The sequence below is a fragment of the Nematolebias whitei genome, chromosome 8 (assembly GCF_014905685.2).
Source record: "Nematolebias whitei isolate Nwh7 chromosome 8, NemWhi1, whole genome shotgun sequence".
NCBI lineage: Eukaryota > Metazoa > Chordata > Actinopteri > Cyprinodontiformes > Rivulidae > Nematolebias > Nematolebias whitei.
Window position 1 is genome coordinate 29,137,252 of NC_056505.1, and position 19,588 is coordinate 29,156,839.

Genomic DNA, 19,588 nt, shown 5'->3' on the forward strand with positions numbered 1-19,588 from the left:
CAGCTAAACACACACACACACACACACACACACACACACACACACACACACACACCGGTGTATATACACACACTTTGTCTGTTGGTTGGCCTGCTTGTTGCGTGTGTTGGATCATGTAGTGGGAGGAGTGGGCAGTGTTCCAAACATTTTACGCTGACTCTGTCTTACATTTTTATTAAGGTACCCTGTTTTGTGTTTAGCTGTTCCAAAAATATTTCTAAACCTTGTGTAACTTGTTTTGTCTTTACCTCGCCTGTTGTCTCTAATTTTGAACTTATGACTATGATGCTCGTGAAACGGTTGAAACCATTGGTCTTCCAGGGTGTCCAAGCATCCTTAAAACGTCTTGAATTCATGTATCTAAAATGAAGACCTTAAAGTGGCCTAAATTCATTTAAAAAATGTAATGTAATGCAGGTTGGGCTGAAATACATTCAGATGTTTTAAAGTTTGTCAGGGCAAGAGGAATTTAAATTATTCATTGCGACTGATTGTCGTCATCAGTAAAAATGAGGAGGGGAAAAAAACGTGTTGAAAGTCATCCAGTCTAATGATGATACAGGGATTACTGCTTTCGTCCAATAAAGAGAATCAGAGCCACAGTTTGACCCAGTCAGAGCAGGGTGGGCTGTACTGTCTGATTCACTGAGCCCAGAGCAGAAAGAGACTGCAGGTGAAAGCTCCAATCAGTGTTTCCAGTACTTTTTTCAAAGATCACATCCTGTTACCCTAACTGAACCGCCCACCCCCCATGAGGGTGATGATTATTAAATGTCAGTGTATTAAACATACGTGTTTGCACGTGACCAATTCACAGCAGCCGTGGGACATACCACAACTGATAGAACATTATACCCAACATGAGCATGCAGTCTGCTGCTATAGGTTTTTATAATTAAACAATATTAATGCTAAAAGACAAATATTTATATGCCCCAAATTATAGCTGAGATGTGTGTCTCCGGTTTGGTCTTTTTTTTTTTTTTTGTATTTCTTTTTGTAGTTTGTAAAAACTTTATTTTCCCCTCCAAACTTTGTAAGAGTCAGTTTCAGGTGTTTGTTTCGATATTCAACCAATATGGAAAAAAAAGTATTAAATGACTACCCATACATGAGCTGAAATTCTGTAAGTATATTTTACTTTTTTTTTTTTTTTTTTTTTTAATAATTTCATTTTAGGGGAGAAATATGTCAGTCTGGCAAATAAAAAAATAATTTATTTATTTTTATGTTTTATTTTTGACAGCAGTATAGAGTTACAATCACCAAACAAAAATATCTAAACATCTGCTGTATTTTTTAACAAGATACAAAAAATTAAAAAAATTAAGTTAATTTATACTCTGCAAATGAGTTTATTTATTTAATTTTATATACTGGTATGTATTTTGTTTATGCTCGCAGTACTTTTCTGTCGGGTAAAATGTTTACATCGAGTCGCATGCAGACTTCTTCCTTGGGTTCTGAACTTGCTTTTATTTTATACAGTCTATAGTTCAAGCAAGAATGACTCGAGGCGATTGAGGCTTCTTTCTACTAGCTGCTGATATGAACACTTGCTAGCTAGCTATTCTATGATTAAATCATGTTTTGGTGCAAATGTATCAACAGTTGGCTGGACAATGTCTTTATGTATGAAGGCAAAACTGGAGATGACGACACAATTGAGCCTCATGCCATGACTGTATTCAGTAGATGTTTTTTTTATTGGCTGTTGAATGTTTCCAACCAAGTAACTACTTGTACAAACAGCTATTGAACCAGAGAGCACTGAATATGATTTCATAAACAGGCTAAACTTGAAGTCTCATTGAGTAACACACATGCTATGCTTTGTTTTAGTTCAGCATGATCCCCCAACCATCGGCTATATTTATTGGTTTTTTGGGTCTTAAATTTTGTTCAAGGTGGCATTAAAAAGGTCTTAAAAAGTTTTAAAGTTGACTCGCTGAAGCCTGCAGATACCTTGTTGTCTTTTGAATCATCTGAGAAGTATTTTGTTGTTTTATTAGAATGACAAACTTTTTCTCATACACCTCACAACTGTTCAGACTTTGCCTTTCCTTGCATTGTTTGGTTTCTCTTCTGCTTCAGAGTTCCTCAGCACTCTCCCTGGCTGACTCACCAGTTAACTCTAAACTGAGGATTGTACTGGAGCTGATGGGCAAACGACAGTCCACTTCTGTGCTCGCACCTAATAGCTTAGTTGCCTTTTCACTTCTGTGTGAGGAATGTGCTTATTTAAGAATATGACTGGAAGTGCAAGCGTGTCATGAGTGGTCAGCCTCACATATCAACTTTTGGAGAGAAGAGGTCATCAATTCTGGCTAGTGTGTTGAGTCATTAACAAATAAATTGTGACTGGGTGAAAAAAAGACCTTTGTCAGTAAAACACCGAAATTAACCTTAGTTTAATTTTTCAGTTCGTGATAATATAAAACTCAAGTTATTGGTGAAACAAAGTAATCAATATTATTGTAGGTTTTTAAGTAACATTTTTACATCTTTGTCTTATTCTTAAATGAAAATGTCTAATTTTAAAACGTTTATTATGAATATATTGGCATGAATAGGGAGTTATGTATTATGGCATTTTACCGTTGTTGTAATTGAAAAGTAAAGTTGGGAAAACACTGGCATTGCTGTTTTTGTATTATGAACAATGTATACTGCATTGTTTAAAGTGCTCAAGAATTATTATATATTTGATAGCCTTATTTATAAAATTAAAATTTATAATGCTCTTGCAGACAAGCTTTTCTTCTAGAGAACAAGAATGATTGAAATTTTCCTTTTTGTGACATCAAGTAGAAACAATTTTGATTTTAAATATCTTCATCCTAAAAGTTAATAATTTTGTCACATTGTGCTGAATGCTAAGACTAGTTTGTGCACGTGTGGTGTTGTATAGACTTTTCTGGTATCATTTGCTGGTTGACTTTCATTAAAGCTAATAAGAAGCTGAAAATGCTCAATTCGTTTTAGAAAGGAACAGGAAAAAATATATCTTTGAGTGCAATATTTGCTAATAAACAATCCATAATTGTGCTGAAACATGATGCAAAACCCAACCTCATTATTTTGTCCCATTTTATTAAACATAAAACTAAAAGTATTTGAAGGTGTAAAATGTGAGTTATAAATAACCATGACAAAAACTGATCCGAGTTGTTTTAGTTCATACGTGACCTACCACAGCAGATAAGTGTCTTGGTTGATTGCGAAATAGAAAATGACTGATTATTCTTTAGAAGCTAATCTTAAAGAAGTTGCATAAAAACATTTTAAAGTTGGACTACATTTTCTTAAAAGCCAAAAGACACAGCCCAAGCCAGCAGGATTACAGTGTACATCTGACACACATAAAAGAACAGCATCTACATAGTATGTAAAAACATATTTTAATAAAAAACTCACTGAGCTCTAACTTCAGGATCATATTTTTAATGAAGGTTTCTTCTTGTCTTTTAGCTGCCTGTACATCAGAGTTGCCAGACAGGAAATGGTTAAATATTGTACTGTTGCTTTAAAATAGCTTTTTAACCCAAAGTATTCTGTGTGCTGAGTGAAAGGGGGCGGGGGGTGTTGTAAGTTGTACACCTAGAGAGCACACACACTCTTGACTGGTCAGATTGAACTTTCTGATATGTGTGTGTTCACGTAAATATATATATTTTTTCATGAAAATGCCCAAATTTTCTCATATTTGGGCATTTTCAAATCTATGTATTGTGTATAGAAACCCTAAAACTATCACATAGTTATGATTAATTGTTATAATGCCGAAAATGGTGCCGTACACGTTCAGGGTGTTCTGGGTTTATGACTTGTAGTTGTGTTCTACAGGGCCAGCTGTGGCTGAGTGAGTGCTTAGAGCAGTCGTCCTCCAATGCGAGAGTTGGGGGTTCGATTCCACCAGCAGTCACATGCCAAAGTGTCGCTAGGCAAGACACTGAACCCCTCATTGCCTCCACTGTGTGTCCCATCATTTGGCAGCACGATGGCGCAGTGGTTAGCACTGTTGCCTCACTGCAAGAAGGTCCTGGGTTCAATTTCCGGTTGGACCTGGGGTCTTTCTGTGTGGAGTTTGCATGTTCTTCTCGTGCATGCGTGGGTTTTCTCCGGGTACTCTGGTTTCCTCCCACAGACCAAAAACATGCATGTTAGACTGCCTTCAGGCCCAGGCCTCCCTTTCAAATAAGATCTGTGATCTCAATGAGGTTTGCCTGGTTAAATAAAGGTTAATAATAATAATAAAGCTCTGATTATTCTTTGTGCTGTATGAATGGGTAAGTGAGGGCACAGATGTAAAGCGCTTTGTGTGTCTTGATAAGATAGAAAGGTGCTATATAAGTACAGTCCATTTATAGTAACTGTAGTGCTACATCTTTTCTGGCAAGTTGTAAAATACATTTTGAGATTGCCACGATATGCAGCTTTTTGTTGCAGTTCCTAGTTGAGAGAGTTAAATTGTGAGCAAAAAAGAAAGTAAAGTGCTATGTGTTGTCATCGGTGTGCTGGCTGAAGCTGATGATCAAAAAACAACCTCCCCTCTAGTATTAACAGAAAACTACTTCACAAACACCACTCTTTTTCTCAGTTGCCCGTCTTTAGGAGCTTCTATATTTTGGTTTTTATTTTGAGTAATTTTATTTTACAGAGACCGTTCAAGTCAGGTAATGTCGCTACCCAGTGTGCATTATCACAAAATCAACATAAGTGATTTTTCAGTGAAAGGATTAACGTAATTTTGAGCAGCTTTTCTTCTTAAAATATTATTTAGGAATGTTCAGTACATTTATAATTTGCAATAGTTATTTACTGTATAATCCATCATTTTCTCTTTATATAACGTAATAAATGTATTTTGTAAGATGTCCACCCAGACGTTGCTGTTTGTTCCTCTGTGGAATGACACTTGCTTGGTGTCATTTCCACTCTCGGGCAGTTTTTTGTGGTCTGGTGTCATTCCATGGTTAAATGTGTGTTTTAGTGTTAACAACCAAATACAAAGAAGCTTTTGTGGAAATAATTCTCAGAGGAGTCCTCCAGATTTGATGCACTCTGCTTGAGTTGCATATTTTTGACTGTGCGTATCTTGAAAGGGAGAGATTTGCATTTTCTGCTGTAGTGTCTCTTGAAGACTTAAGAAAATACTTTTTCCTGTTATCATTGGAGCCACATTGTAAAGCATACAGAATGCAAATGATCACTTCTTTCACATGACGTGACCACCATTATGTGAAAACGTATGTTTACACAGTTCTTTGTGGAAAATAAAACAATGTTCTGCTTTTTAAGTACATTCATTGAATCATCTGGCAGAGTTCAAATAATGAGCATACACATAAAAACGAATAAAACTGATTATGTAGCTGTAAAAGTTTAACAATCATAATCACTGAATCTAATCTTTGACTTGCATAATGTCAGCATTTGGTAACATTAAATACACACTAAGCAATTATTAATCCAACCAATAAAGGAGTTTTATTGGACAGAATTTCTGCTTCTTAACTGGCTTGAAGTAAAAATATTAAAATCAAAATTCAGATTCAAAAGATTCAGATTTAAATTCCCTTACTGAACTAGACAGTTTTTTTTTTTTAATTACATGCTCCAGTTTCCTCCCACAGACCAAAAACATGCATGTTAGGCAGATTAGTAACTCTAAATTGTCCCTTGGTGTGAGTGAGAGAGTGAATGGTTGTTTGTCTTGTTTGTCTCTGTGATGGACTGGAGACCTGTCCAGTCCATCACTTCTCGCAGTGATAGCTGGACATGGGCACTAGTGACCCCCACGACCTGAAAAGGAAGAAGCGGGTAAAGATAATGGATGAATGGATGGACATTTTTGTTTAATAAATTAGATATTGATGGATAATTTAAATGTTAAACCTTGGCTTCCTTTTTAATAGATTTTAAGGAAGTGACAATCAGAGTTAACTGATGGTAACAATCTTCCCACACTTTACAAAACAGCTTCAGGCCCACATCAGGCAATATGCCTGTTTTTACAGGCTCACCTAACTAACTTATTTACATTAATTTTTTTCAGCCAGTAGATATGGTTAGGAAACATACATTTTTTTGTAAACTTTGTGTTTATGTTTCATATAATTTATCTTATTGACCTTTTTATGTTCTATGTCTTTGTACTCCAGTTGTTTACGTCCGCCTGAGTGAGTCTGCGAAGATGGTGAAGCCAGACATCCACACTCTGGCGCACCACCTAAAGCAGGAGCGGCTGTACGTGGCATCGGAGAAGCAGCTCATTCAGAGGCTCAACAGTGATGTGCTGAAGACAGCTGAGAGGCTGTACCGGGCCGCCTGGATCGCCAAGCAGCAGAGAATCAACCTCGATCGTCTCATTCTCACCAGGTCTGACCTCTTACTGCGACTGAGCTTTAAAGGGAATTATGAGACAAAAACAAACAAAGTGACTGGTCTAACTTGTTTATTGTGAACCTGGAAGGAAAACTGTCTTTTAGAAATGCTCATGACTGATGATTTTCTCAGGTCATCTTGTCATCTTTTAATATTCCATTGTACCAAATGTAGCAGAAGTTTTGAGTGAAGAGGTTTTTGGTAAATATGAGAATTTTCAAAGTGTTCAAATTTATATGGTAAAACAAACAAATCCATAGTTAAGGTGCCATATTTTTAGTCAAACTCTCCCAGTGGACATCTACAGATGCCAAAAAATACTAATAAGGGGTGTAAATAATTGATATGAGTTGGACGTATATTTTTCTGTTAAGTGATGTAATGATATTGGCACACACTGCTTTACTGAGCTTGGTCTGTTGATGGCATGTTTCAGTGGAGTGTTTAGGTTTGTGGTCTTAGTGAAACAAGTCTCTCTTGTAAATGAGTCCTCATGACTCAATGAGACTAACCTGTATAAATAAAGGTTGAATGGAAAAAAAGTGGTGGCTTGACAGGTGTGACAGCATAATTCATTTTTAGATGCTAATGCCACTATCTCACACAAGAGCAAAGACACCATTTAAAATAAAAGCACCAATATTGAACCTTTCCATTCACATCTATATAGTTACTTTTGATCAGCTTCATTACAGGACACATTAAAATCTTGTGGTAGTTTTGATAAAAAATGTTCCACCTTACTCATTATGAGTGGTTGCTTCTAGACCTGATACAGATTTAGAGTTGTATAAGATGTAAAGAACTAAGTCTAATAGTTTTCCCTATTTTTAAGGTACTAAAAATGCTTGTGATTTTATTTTTTTAAGCATATTAAACAAGCTATTTGAAGGCAGCTAATCAATGCCACAATAAAAGATAGCTTGTTTTGTATTTACAGTAGAAAAATTAAATGTCAGACACGTCAGATTTTCTTGTACAGTGAATTTACTCAGCCCTAATACTAACCAAAGAACACAAATACAAATTCATTCACTGAGATAAATTAAACATGAAACCAGCTTTTAAACTAAAAGATTGTATATTACATGTATTTGTTAACATCCAACCTCTGTTGTGTAGTGCGGAGGCCTCCCCAGCTGAGTGCTGCCAACATGCCAAAATGCTGGAAGATACGCAGTTTATAGATGGTTACAAGACTCTGGGTTTTCAAGAAACAATCTATGGAGAATTCTTGGCCAGGCTGAGGGAAAATCCCAGGCTGGTTGCATCCTGCCTTGTGGCAGGAGAGAGACTTAACCAGGAACACACCCAGGGTGTCATCCATAATGTCTTCACCTCACTCTATGGCAACTGTATCATGCAAGAGGATGAGAGCTACCTGCTGCAGGTCAGCAACACTTTGTCTTTAAAAAAGTGTCTAATCAACTTTGAAAAAGTTATTTTAAATATAACATGTTTTTTTTCTTTCTCTCCAATCCCCAGGTTTTAAGATACCTTGTAGAGTTTGAACTGAAGGAGAGCGACAACCCTCGCCGTCTTCTCCGACGAGGGACCTGTGCCTTCAGCATCCTTTTCAAACTCTTCTCCGAGGGCCTATACTCAGCCAAGCTCTTCCTTACTGCAACCCTTCATGAACCCATTATGCAGCTGCTGGTGGAGGATGAGGACCACCTGGAGACGGATCCATCCAAGGTGACAGAGAGGCTTACTCCAGCTCAGCAGGAACGCTTTGGAGAGAAAGGTTCTGAGGACTACAAGATGAAAGTGCAGGCGGCTGTTGAGGCCAATGAAGTCAAGCTGGTTGCTCTTGTAAACAAGTTTATTGGCTACTTGAAGCAAAACACCTATTGCTTTCCTCACAGCCTGCGCTGGATTGTGTCCCAAATGTACAAGACTTTGTCATGTGTAGAGCGTCTTGAAGTGGGCGAGGTGCGCACCATGTGCACAGACCTGCTGCTGACCTGCTTCATTTGTCCAGCCATAGTCAACCCAGAGCAGTATGGTATTATCTCAGACGCACCCATCAATGAGGTGGCTCGCTTCAATCTAATGCAGGCAAGTGGTCCAGAGACTTTCTTCACCCATTTACACACACAAAACATTGACTGCAGACTAATGTTTCTTGATTTTTGTTGGGGCAGGTGGGGCAACTTTTGCAACAATTGGCCATGGCTGACGATGATGCAGACCCAAGGCGAAAAAGCAGTTTGTCTAAATTTGATAAGGTATGGGTTTTATAAAATATTGTCGCCTAAATTCAGTCTTGTGGCTGAGGCTGGTTGCACAAACCATCTGTTGTTTTTATAAATATGTGGTCAAGGAAAGGAGTAACCCCTAAATGTTTCTAAGGACATTTTAAGAGCAATGTTGTTGTTTTTGTATTCAGCTGGTTTAGTCTTGAAGAATTATTAACTTGTTGCTTGTGCCTAATTAAAGTGTCTTTGTATGAAGTTATTTCTCAGATTCTTTATGTGGCAGGGTTGTGTTGCTGCATTTCTGGATGTGGTGATCGGAGGAAGAGCTGTTGAGACCCCACCCATGTCCTCCATGAACCTTCTTGAAGGCCTCAGTAGGACGGCAGTATACATTACTCATGGCCAACTGCTTGCACTAGTACGTTTTTAATTTTGTATAAAAAATACACTATTCATCTCTTACTTTTTGCATTTTTGTTAGTCCTCAAGACAAAGTTAGTTTTCGTGATTTAATTGTATTGGTATATATTTTTTCTTTTAACTTCTGCAGCCTAAACCTGCTGAAGTCTTATGTATAGGTGGGAACAAATGCAAAACATTTCATATATTATCAAGGGTCTGGTCGGAGCTTAGATGCCCTTCTGGTTTGGTCTACTTTAAGCTTTAAAAATGGCAAGTGTAGTCTTGTTAGAAATCACTAACATGATTCTTTCAAACCGGTTTTATCCTCCAGTGGATATATATTTATGATTATTTTGAACATATCGCTTTCCACTTCCTGTATAGGTGGACTTTGTTCGGAGTGTGACAGCAGGGGACCACCTTCGAGAGGAGGAGCACATGGCCCTGGAGACCCTGCTGGCCAATGTGCCCCAGTCTCGAACCGTGAAGAGCAACAGTCTGGAGCTCACTCCCTCCAACACCCCTCAGCTTTCTCCAGCCACCACTCCTGCCAACAAGAAGAACAGACTGCCCATAGGTACCCTCCTCCACTGCCTCTAGGCTCTGTTTCTGCTCATCATTCTGCTTTTTAGATTGGCGCACCTGATATGATGCAACCTCTTGTAAATTATTTCTAATATAAAAAGCTGAAAGATTGCTCCGTATAAATATAAAACTTAAAAATACAAACTAGAAGATACAAGTGCTATCTCAAGCTTAATAAAAAAAGCACAATAAACAAGCTGGTGGTGATAGCTGGTGAAATTCTGTCTTATGGAAATCTAATGAGCTACTTCTCAGCTTGTTAGAAGCATAATTAGCATGGCCTGGATTAAGGTTCAATTACAGAAATGACAACCAATTAAATTGCCAAATATAAATGAACTCTTTTTAATTGGAATGGATGAAAAAGATGCATATATTACCTTAATTAGCATTTTTAGGACAAATAATGCTGTAACAGCACTCTTTGATCAGAAGTAAACTTTTTCTGCTTGCTTTAAAAAATGTATTTATATTTCAAGTATTATGCAAGACTTTAAATACTCTAAATCTGAGATATACTGTGTATTCTTTCTCTAACGCCCTGCCTTCCTCTTCTCCTTTCCTTTTTGTGCTGCCAATGAATGACCAGGACAACATTTAGCTGCTATAACATCCTGGGACCCCACAGCCTCCTCTTTGTCTGCTCACATTCCTTTAGTAACCCCTTTTGGTGGGTAGCCGCTCAGTTATGTTAGAGCTGGAGAGAACGTAACTCGTGTATCTGTTGTCTCACCCCGCTAAATGTTTGATAACACTCATTAAACATCAGTCTGCTCTCCAAACTGCAGAGTAACCATGCTTTCTGTTGTGTAGCATCACTCTTGACCTGCTTTGCCTTTCACAGATGATTGGAAAAAAAAATCTTTGCTCTTTCAATCATTTTGTTTTTTCCTCTTGTTTTGCCTCCTCATTCAGCAGAAATTGGCTGTTCATTACCAGGTAGAGTGGGTGAAAGTCTGCTTAAATGTGACCTCTTATCATTATGGTTGGGTCATTTTACCATTTCAATCAGTTTTGACATCCATTAAAAAATGCTCAATTCTCATTGTACTAGAAAAATGCATTTTCATTAAAAACTTTGAAGCAAATTACACAGTACTTAAAATATATTTTTCAAGTTTTTCTTTAAAGCAAGCTTTATTTAAACCTCTGTTTTGCACAAAGATTCAACTTTATTCTGTAAATTCTTTACTCTGTTATTTTTGTTGGTGCTAAAGAGTTTAGTATCCAACCCTACCGCCATGTACTTTAAATCACTTACAGTGGCAATTGAAAAGAGTGTAGTCATTTCAGATTGGCTCCTTAAGACACAGTTCACATTACAGTAATATAAGTACAGTAGTCCCTCGCTACTTCGTGGTTCTTTTATCGTGGATTCGCTCTATCACAGTTTTTCAAAATAAGACTGGACATGACACACAATTGGCTGATTGATGGATGAGCTGCACGATGGGCATCACATTTTTATTAAAAATATTATTGATTTAGCACCTGCTGCTCCTTTGTGCAGCCCTTACTGCAGGATAAGCTTCCTCCTGCAGCTGAACAGCTGATCTGCTGCAGAGCGGAGAAATGGGCGTGGCCAAGAACGCTTGCAGGTAGCTGAGCAGATGAGGCAGGGAGCTGAAATCATGACATGCTGTGCTCTTTTAGAGCTTTTAGAGTTTAGAAACATTGTTTAGAATATTGCAAGAGTGTGTGAAAGGTTTAAAGTGCCTTAATATAAATATAAATACTAAAATAAACTACTACTTACCATACTACTTGTATTACTATTCCTATTTTGCGGTTTTTCACTTATCGCGGGGCTTCAGGGTACGGATCCCCCGTGATAAATGAGGGACTACTGTAATTGTTAAAAAGCAACAGTCAGCAACACTGGAATAGCTAACAAACAAAATCTTCTTTTGTCCATCTTGTTAATCAAATTGATGGCATCATAACTTGATGTGCCCAATGTTTATGAAAACACTCTTTGTGAGAAGAAAACATAATCCAGGGTATTATACACGCTGTGTGATTCAATAACCTCAGGTAGCTTCTATAGCTGCTGCACTTCCTTTGATTGTAATTCAGTAATATTCTATCCTTTGTCATTTATAGCCACACAAAATAATTGTTGCTCAGTTATACTATTTTGTTAGCTAAATCCTTATTTTCTAACAACCTCAACATCAACCTTTTTATCTTCAATTTTTCCACCTTTTATAAGTTATTTTGCAAAAACTATAGTAATATAAAGCAGTGATGCCTAAAAAGAATGTTCATTTATTGTGTTAGCTTTTCTTATTTTTTGGACATTGGCTAAGCAAAACTGCCTGTTTAGTCTTTGTGTATTTATTAGAGCAGCCTAACTAATAAAAGCTTATTACAGTAAAAACAAGATCATCATTTTCAGTCTTGAAAACTGTAAAGCTTAAATTTTTTTGTATGTTTTTATAACTAACATAACGCTTACCTCTAACATCTGGAAATGAGAAAAAACCATTTTAAAGTCATGTTGTTAAAGATGAAAAATGTTTTTTGATTATAATATTATATAATGATAAAGCCACATCAACTTTAAAGCTCAGTTGACAGTAAGTACCCATAATAAACATTTTAGAAAGTAACTCCCATTTTTTTTAATTTTTTTTTTTTATTGTGCTTAAATGAGAAATACCAGCAAAGCTTTGGTCTAACACACAGAAATACTCCTTTACTTTTGTTTGTACTATTTAGATTAGTTGTTTTTTAAGCTGTTGTTTGCTTGTTATTTTAAAGTAAATTTTTAGTGGAGCACTATTTGTGAGTGAAAAATCACACTTGTTTCTGCCTCATTCCCCACAACCCACCAACCAGCAGCTGCTCGGAGCCGCAGTCGTACCAACATAGCCCAGGAGGGGGAGGCAGAGGCCAGCTCCCAGGAGTCACTACAGGAGCTGATGCCAGAGGAGGTGCTCGTAATTTCACTAGGAACCGGCCCTCAGACTGTCCCTGGGATGATGTCAGAGAATGAGGTAATGTGACTTGAATTAATGTCCTCATTTACCAGGGAGATGATGGGATAAATTCAGTGCAGTATTATGTCCTGCCACTGAAAAAGAGAACACCACTTAGATTCTGTTATGGGTTTTATTGTTCTTTGTATGCACCTGGGAATATTATGCCTTTCAAAAAACAAAATAAGATAAAAAAAAAAAAAAAAAGTAATTTGAATTTTATAGAAGCTCACTCCCTGATCCAGATTGTGTTATTTCCTGATGTCATTAAATAAGATCATGCCTGTAGCAGGAATGACTCATGTCAGAGCAAGGCTCACACAGATATAATCAGACCTTTTCTCTCTTTGTAGGTTTTGAACTTGCATCTGGGTGATGGGGCCTCGGGGGACGGTCCTACTGATGATACTAAGCTGCACGGTAAACCAGACAAAACCTTGCGCTTCTCGCTGTGCAGTGACAACTTGGAAGGAATCTCTGAGGGTCAGTCTGTCTTCTGGTGACTGCTTAAAACTTTGCAAAGCAGTTTGTTGTAATAGTTTGTTTATTTTTCAGAGTAGAATAACAAAGATATTTTATTATTTCTACTTTTGTTTTATGCAAAGTGGTGAAAGTAAATAAAAAGTGATACTAAAGTAATTTTCTAACTTAACTTTGCTTGTTTGTTTGTTTGTTCACCCACCTAAGGACCATCCAATCGTTCTAACTCTGTGTCCTCTCTGGACCTGGACCGGGAGTCTGTTTCTGAGCTGGGAGCAGAACCATCTGAAAACAACGGGGCAGAAGCTCTGCAGCTTCTGGAGCACGAACATGGTATCACTTGCATCTTTGCATGTTGCTAAAATATTCAGTTGGAATCATGCATGTAAAAAAAGTCTAAACAATAAAATACCAAAAGATTAGAGATAAAAATGAGCAGGGTCCTACTTTGTTTATGATCATATGTCTCCTTCAGCTACCACACAGGACAACCTGGATGACAAACTGCGCAAGTTTGAGATCAGGGATATGATGGGTCTGACAGATGACCGTGACATCTCTGAGACGGTCAGTGAAACCTGGAGCACTGATGTGCTTGGCAGTGACTTTGACCCAAATATGGATGATGATCGACTGCAAGAAATAGCAGGTGCAATACTTTTTTTTTGGTTATATTTGTTTAACAACGGAAGCAAATTAATGAACATACTCAGCCCATTCATTTTCTCTACAGACCGTCTGTTTTTAGATGTTGTGAAATGTCATCACCTTGTGGTTTTTGAGTGGAATGGCATCAGAAGGCACCTTCTTTTTTCCAGCCTTCACAATGAAAATACAAATGACAAATATTGGATGCATAGAATGGATTTGGAAAATAAACTGAGTCTGTTTGCACTTACTTTTGAGCACAAGAATGATATATTTCACAATTTGATGTATGTAATTACTAAATCAATTTTAATACTTTAAACAAGTCATAATTTGTCTGTAAAGAAAACATTGTGTATGTGTTTGCATTTCATATGTGTGTGTGGGTGGATGGATGGATGGATGGATGGATGGATGGATGGATGGATGGATGGATGCCAAAACCTTTGCAGAAATGACAGATTTCACATTTTGTGTTTTTATTTAACCAACATTATTTGATAAATTTTCCTAAACAGGCCGTTGTCCTTTCATGCATCATATGCTTCTGTAAATTGAGCTTTAAAGATGTCAGATCAATCTTGGCATCAATCATATCTGATCTGTTACATGGACGTCTTCAGTGTAATGTGGAGCATGAGGCTCATCACTCTGTTCGGACAAAACTGAGCAGATAAAACAAGTAGAAACCTTAACAGGTTCGTCTGCTGTGAATCTAGCCACAGACTGAATATTTTAGTCTGCATGTTTGTATTTCCCGTAGTTTTTGTTGGTATTTTGTTCCCTGCTTATCCCTCTCTTTTTTGCTGACATTCACTCTGTCCCTTCAGTCTTATTGACCTTGGTTCCTTCTCATTTGCATCCACCATTTTTCATTCGTCGGAATATGGCGTTGGGGGACTTTTCCATCATTAAGTGAATTTACAGCGATTTCCTTATGTGTTTTCTCCAAGGGATTGGTTTATGAGATGCACATTAAATATCCATTAATACCTCATTATCCCTCTGATAAGATTACCATGATAATGAGGCAGAAATTCTAATTGTTTCACTTCTTGTTGTGCCACTCATTTAATCATCCACCTGAAAGACAAGTACTCTGTGCCCCTACCTTGAGGACTGTAAACATGGACGGTGGGATGGAGCTCTCCCACTGTCAATGAAAGTCCTGCCCCTGCCAAAAGCAGCTCAGACTGTTGCCTGGGTGCTGGCATGTTTATGTTTTCATGGTGTGTGCGTGCCATGATGTGGAAACAGTATGTAAAGGAGTACAGCCACCGCAGGTTGACGTTTTGGTCATGAGCCCTGGACACTGACTCCCACTCACCTGCTTGCTCTGTTTCCTCTCGTTTGCATTTTTCCGCCTTGTTAAGTCACCACTTCCTAAATGGAGATGGAGGGACAAGGCACTGAAGTCTGTAGGAGGGTGGACAAAGCAGTAATTTGGTTGTGCATTATGCTACGGTTAATCAACAGCTCAAAGTCATGGCCCTGAAGGGCAGTGAGGGATGAGATGTTACCATTAACCTCTGACCTCTGGCACTGTGGTGGTTAGGCCCGTGGGTCCCAGTATGTAATGTATGTGACCTCCTAATGTGTCAGTATGTAGAACTTGCTACATTTGATTCAGAACCCGCTCACACGGCTCAGCGGATTATGCTTTTGCTTACCGGTACCTCTGACCATTTTTGTTGTTCAGCAGTTGTACCTGAAGGGACAGTGTGATGGAGCAAGTTGATTTTTAATATTTATTGATTATAAAACTGGGTATTGTGAGTGACTGAACAATCATTTATTGCAGTCATTCAGTAAAAATACCCAGTATTTACTTAAAGTTTTTTATTTAGAAATTTAGTTGCTCTCCTCTTTGTTTTATTTTATCAGCTGATCTAAAAGAGTTAAAAATGTTTCAAATTTGTAACCAAAAATAAAGTTGTCTACAGAACTATACATTTGCTAGTAAAAAAAAAAAAAACCAAAACAAAATCAAAAACAACTTGTTGCGTTAATGTGTAATCTTTTGTCAGAGCCATGAACTGGTTGCGACTGTAGTTGCCTTATTGCTGGTTGAACACTCTCCTTTTCTAAGAGGATGTTAACGCTGCCTCTTTCTGTCTTCTGATCTCAGGGGCAGCTGCAGAAAGCATGCTCGGCAGCCTGCTGTGTCTTCCTGGCTCCGGTTCAGTTCTGCTGGACCCCTACGGATCCACCATCTCGGAGACCACGAGCGAAGCCTGGAGTGTGGAAGTTCTTCCCAGTGACTCAGGTGGGCCAGCAGGTTTATTCTGCTGCAGCACACACATTTTTGCTTTGGTTATTGTCTCGTTTATTGTGCTTCAGCAGCATGACAGCCTCAGACGTGCGTTTAAACGCACATGTTTAAGCATGTTTGTTTTTTCACTATAGTTGGGGGATGGGACACCAGGTGTGATGGTGCTGCATTCCACACCAGAAACACGTGCATGCATCTGTCATCATATTTGTGTGCACTTGCCTGTCTTTCAGGGCAAATCTGCCCGTGCCAGTAAAAAGCAGCTACGGGTTTCCTTGGAGGGACCACCAGGTGTGTTTGCACCTGTGACAGAGCAGCGGGAGGGAAGCACAAGGACAGCAGCTGTCCTCGGTTTACTGTCGTCTTATATAGTGTCAGTTCTTTATCTGAGAAGTCTTAGCATTGTGCTGCTTTGTGACTCATAGGCACAATATTTTTATAACTCCAGTAATTACCCAGAGCATCATGTTTCATTAATTGTGGTGCATTTTCTGTGCGAAAGCTCTTCATTAAAATTTACAAAATTCCCCTCAACTGTGTTTGATCAGTGAAAAAAAATCAAACATTTTATCACTTATTTTTGCTTGACTTCCTGTTTTGAAAATAAGTTCTTTGTGAAAATCAATATAGAACTTTATAAACAGTGTTATGTGTTTCTTTGAGTTGGGCCTATGTTAATTAAAGCAGTGCTTTATTTCAATATGTGGAGTAAAAAGAAATGACATGCATGAGTGTCTTGATTGCTTTTTGTTCCGTTTGCTCGCCTTGTTCTGCCCAATAACGGCACGATCCCAAGCTTTCTTTACGTGGAGTGCTTGTTTCATGGCCAGGCAGCAGAAAACTACACTCTGAAGAGCACTTCACCCACTCATTATTACTAACGAGCATGCAAATGAGTGCTGCTGTATGAATGAAGCCTCTGGGTTCGGCCCAACAGCTCCATCGGGTAGTCAAAGAATCGGATATTGTAGCTTTATCGTTTGGATTGGCAGTTATAAGGCATGATTATGAACACTTTGTGTATATTTTTTATATATACATTATATGTCTTTTTCTCCAATATTAAAAGAATAGGTTGAATTGAAGTAATCCTCTGCAGCAAAATAAAATAAGCACGATGGGCTCTGATTGGTTCTTTTAATACAACACTTTGTAGTGAGTTTGTCTTTTCTTTTTGTTCTGTAGAAGCCCCGGATCTGAAGCAGGAGGAGCGTCTTCAGGAGCTGGAGAGCTGCTCAGGGGTTGGCAGTACATCAGATGACACAGAGGTCAGAGAAGTCAGCTCCAGACCCAGCACACCCGGCCTCAGCGTTGTCTCAGGTATGACTTTAAATAATTCCCCCTTCATATCTTACAAAAACAACGTCATCTGCTTTATTTCTTTTTCTTTTTGAAGTTATCTGTCCTGTTTGTGTTTGACTCTGTAGTCCTTTTTGTCTTTTGGAAAGTCATTATTTAAACTGTCTTGCTATATTCAGGTTAAAAAAGCAACCAGCCAACTTTGCTACTCATTTTCCCTTTTTTTGTGTAGAGTGCCCATTTTTCTGGGAGGGTTGTTAACCTGCATGGCGGCACTGCTGTAAATTTCTCTGAATGACACCGAGGTTAATGCTGGTTGTCTTGTCCGTGGGCTCAGGTGGACATGCAGTGTTGATGCGTGTGAAGCAGTTCCGTAGATTAAAAAGCCAGCGGTGACATTCCTGGCTCTGCTCACGGGGAGAAAGTCCCACAGGATCCGGCCGATGGATAGTCTGCTTCTGATGATCATTCTCATCTGTGTCTCTCTCAACCCATGGGAGCTTACGCTACCATTTTAAAGTTCCCACTGGGTTCCCACCTGAGAGAGACCATACAACATAGTCTAAAGAGAAAAATATCCCCTTTTGTTCCAAAACTACTGAACAAGCAGTTTTATTTTAGTTTTGTTGACTGCTGTCAAGTTAAAGCATCTCTCTCCAGAGGTGATATTGAGTCTCGTTTGTTCCTAATGTCTGCATAACCGTGTGTGTGCCACAGGTATCAGTGCAACGTCCGAAGACATCCCTAATAAGATCGAGGACCTGCGGTCAGAGTGCAGTTCAGATTTTGGTGGGAAGGACTCTGTGACCAGTCCAGATGGGGAGGAGTCGAGCCACGGTAGGACAGTTACACTTCCCTGGTCTGGTCAAACCCACGTTACTTAAACCCAAGTGTTGCAGTCACTTTGACAGCTGCCACAGAACTAAATCACTACTGTATTTTCCACCGTACACGTCGCACCACCTTATAAGTCGTATCAGTCCAAATATGTCAAAAAAAGTGGAAAAATCCATAAATACGTTGCATCTGTTATGCGTCACCGCTGACAACCTGGAAATGTGGGCCGGTGTTGTGCCAAAAATCAGTTAGCTGCCAAATGGCGGCCATGGGAGCGTGCATGGGAGAACTTTACTAAGAATTTAACAAGATTAACACTTAAAAACAATTCAACAGCCGATTCGCGGAGGCGGGAGCGCGCAAAGGGACGAGTTGCTGTGCGTTTCTTCGAAATTTTAAGAAGATAACCACCTAAAACCAATTATTTGTTTGCTCGACTTTGTAGTAAAGATGTGTCTCAGTCTAACTTTTCCTTAATAAATGCACTTTAATGGTCAAATCAGCTGCATTTCCGAAGTATTCGCTGCCTTGGTGCTCCGGGAGCACGCAGACAGGCCGGAAATCAGGAAGGAGGAACAATGTGCATTTCTTCAAAATTGAACAAGATAAGCACCTAAAATGGAAAGCACGGTGGTGCAACTGGTAGAGCTGCTGCCTCTCAGTGAGCAGGTCCCCGGTTCAAATCCTGGTCCAGAGGCCTTTCTGGGTGGAGTTTGCATGTTCTCTCCGTGCATGTGTAGGTTTTCTCTGGATGCTCCGGTTTCCTCCAACAGATCAAAAACATGCATGTTAGACTGATTGGTAATTCTAAATTACCCCTAGTTGAGAGTGAGAGAGTGAATGGTTTGTCTCGTTTGTCTCTTATGTGTCCCTGTGATGGACTGGAGACCTGTCCAGGGTGTACCCCACCCCTCACACAGTGATTGCTGGACATGGGCACCGGCGACCCCCGTGACCCAAAATGGATGAAGCGGGTAAAAGACAATGGATGGATGGATGGAAGCACCTAAAACAATTACTTGTTTGTTCAACATCAGTGTTTCCCCTACCATTATACAAGCGTGGTGCCCCGCCCCGTCAACAGAACCGAGCCCCCCGTCTACCGAACCCCACCCCCCACCCCTAACCACCTGTCTGCACTGACGTAATGCTAAACTAGCGGCTCGCAATGCAGGTGCACTAGCTAAAAAGCTAAAGTCGGCCTCTTCCTTCATGTTGAACCCTCACGCTGAACGCACACGCGCCACTCGAAAACTGTCGGTACAAACAGCGCACGGCTCAGATGTGCGTCAGTCTCCCCCCCGCCAAAAATACCCAACTGTCGGTTCAGACAGCACACGGCTGAGATGTGTCTCTGTCTCCCTCCTCTCACACGCCCTGCTCTTAAACTGTCAGTGCAAACAGCATGCGGCTGCCTCTGTGTCCCCCACCCCCCTTCTAAAACTGTTGGTTTAAACAGTGCACTGCACAGCTTAGGACGAGTCCCTGTCCTCCCCCCC

The 19,588-nt window shown here is 39.2% G+C and overlaps 1 protein-coding gene across 2 annotated transcripts in view; it reads left to right on the forward strand.

The window, feature by feature from the left end:
* The window catches only part of gapvd1 (GTPase activating protein and VPS9 domains 1), a 34,298-nt gene that overhangs the window by 3,991 nt on the left and 10,719 nt on the right, over nt 1-19,588 (forward strand). Inside the window, exons 2-15 of one of the 2 annotated variants that reach the window (XM_037681164.1) lie at nt 6,165-6,381; nt 7,510-7,777; nt 7,873-8,445; nt 8,532-8,615; nt 8,869-9,003; nt 9,372-9,564; nt 10,162-10,242; nt 12,417-12,571; nt 12,907-13,036; nt 13,241-13,366; nt 13,509-13,682; nt 15,810-15,947; nt 17,139-17,273; nt 17,970-18,089. In XM_037681164.1, coding sequence (XP_037537092.1) covers nt 6,197-6,381; nt 7,510-7,777; nt 7,873-8,445; nt 8,532-8,615; nt 8,869-9,003; nt 9,372-9,564; nt 10,162-10,242; nt 12,417-12,571; nt 12,907-13,036; nt 13,241-13,366; nt 13,509-13,682; nt 15,810-15,947; nt 17,139-17,273; nt 17,970-18,089 — 2,497 coding nt within the window. In that variant the 5' untranslated portion in view covers nt 6,165-6,196. Of the gene's footprint in view, nt 1-6,164; nt 6,382-7,509; nt 7,778-7,872; nt 8,446-8,531; nt 8,616-8,868; nt 9,004-9,371; nt 9,565-10,161; nt 10,243-12,413; nt 12,643-12,906; nt 13,037-13,240; nt 13,367-13,508; nt 13,683-15,809; nt 15,948-17,138; nt 17,274-17,969; nt 18,090-19,588 lie in introns of those variants that run through there. The other variant, XM_037681163.1, reaches the window with a different exon arrangement.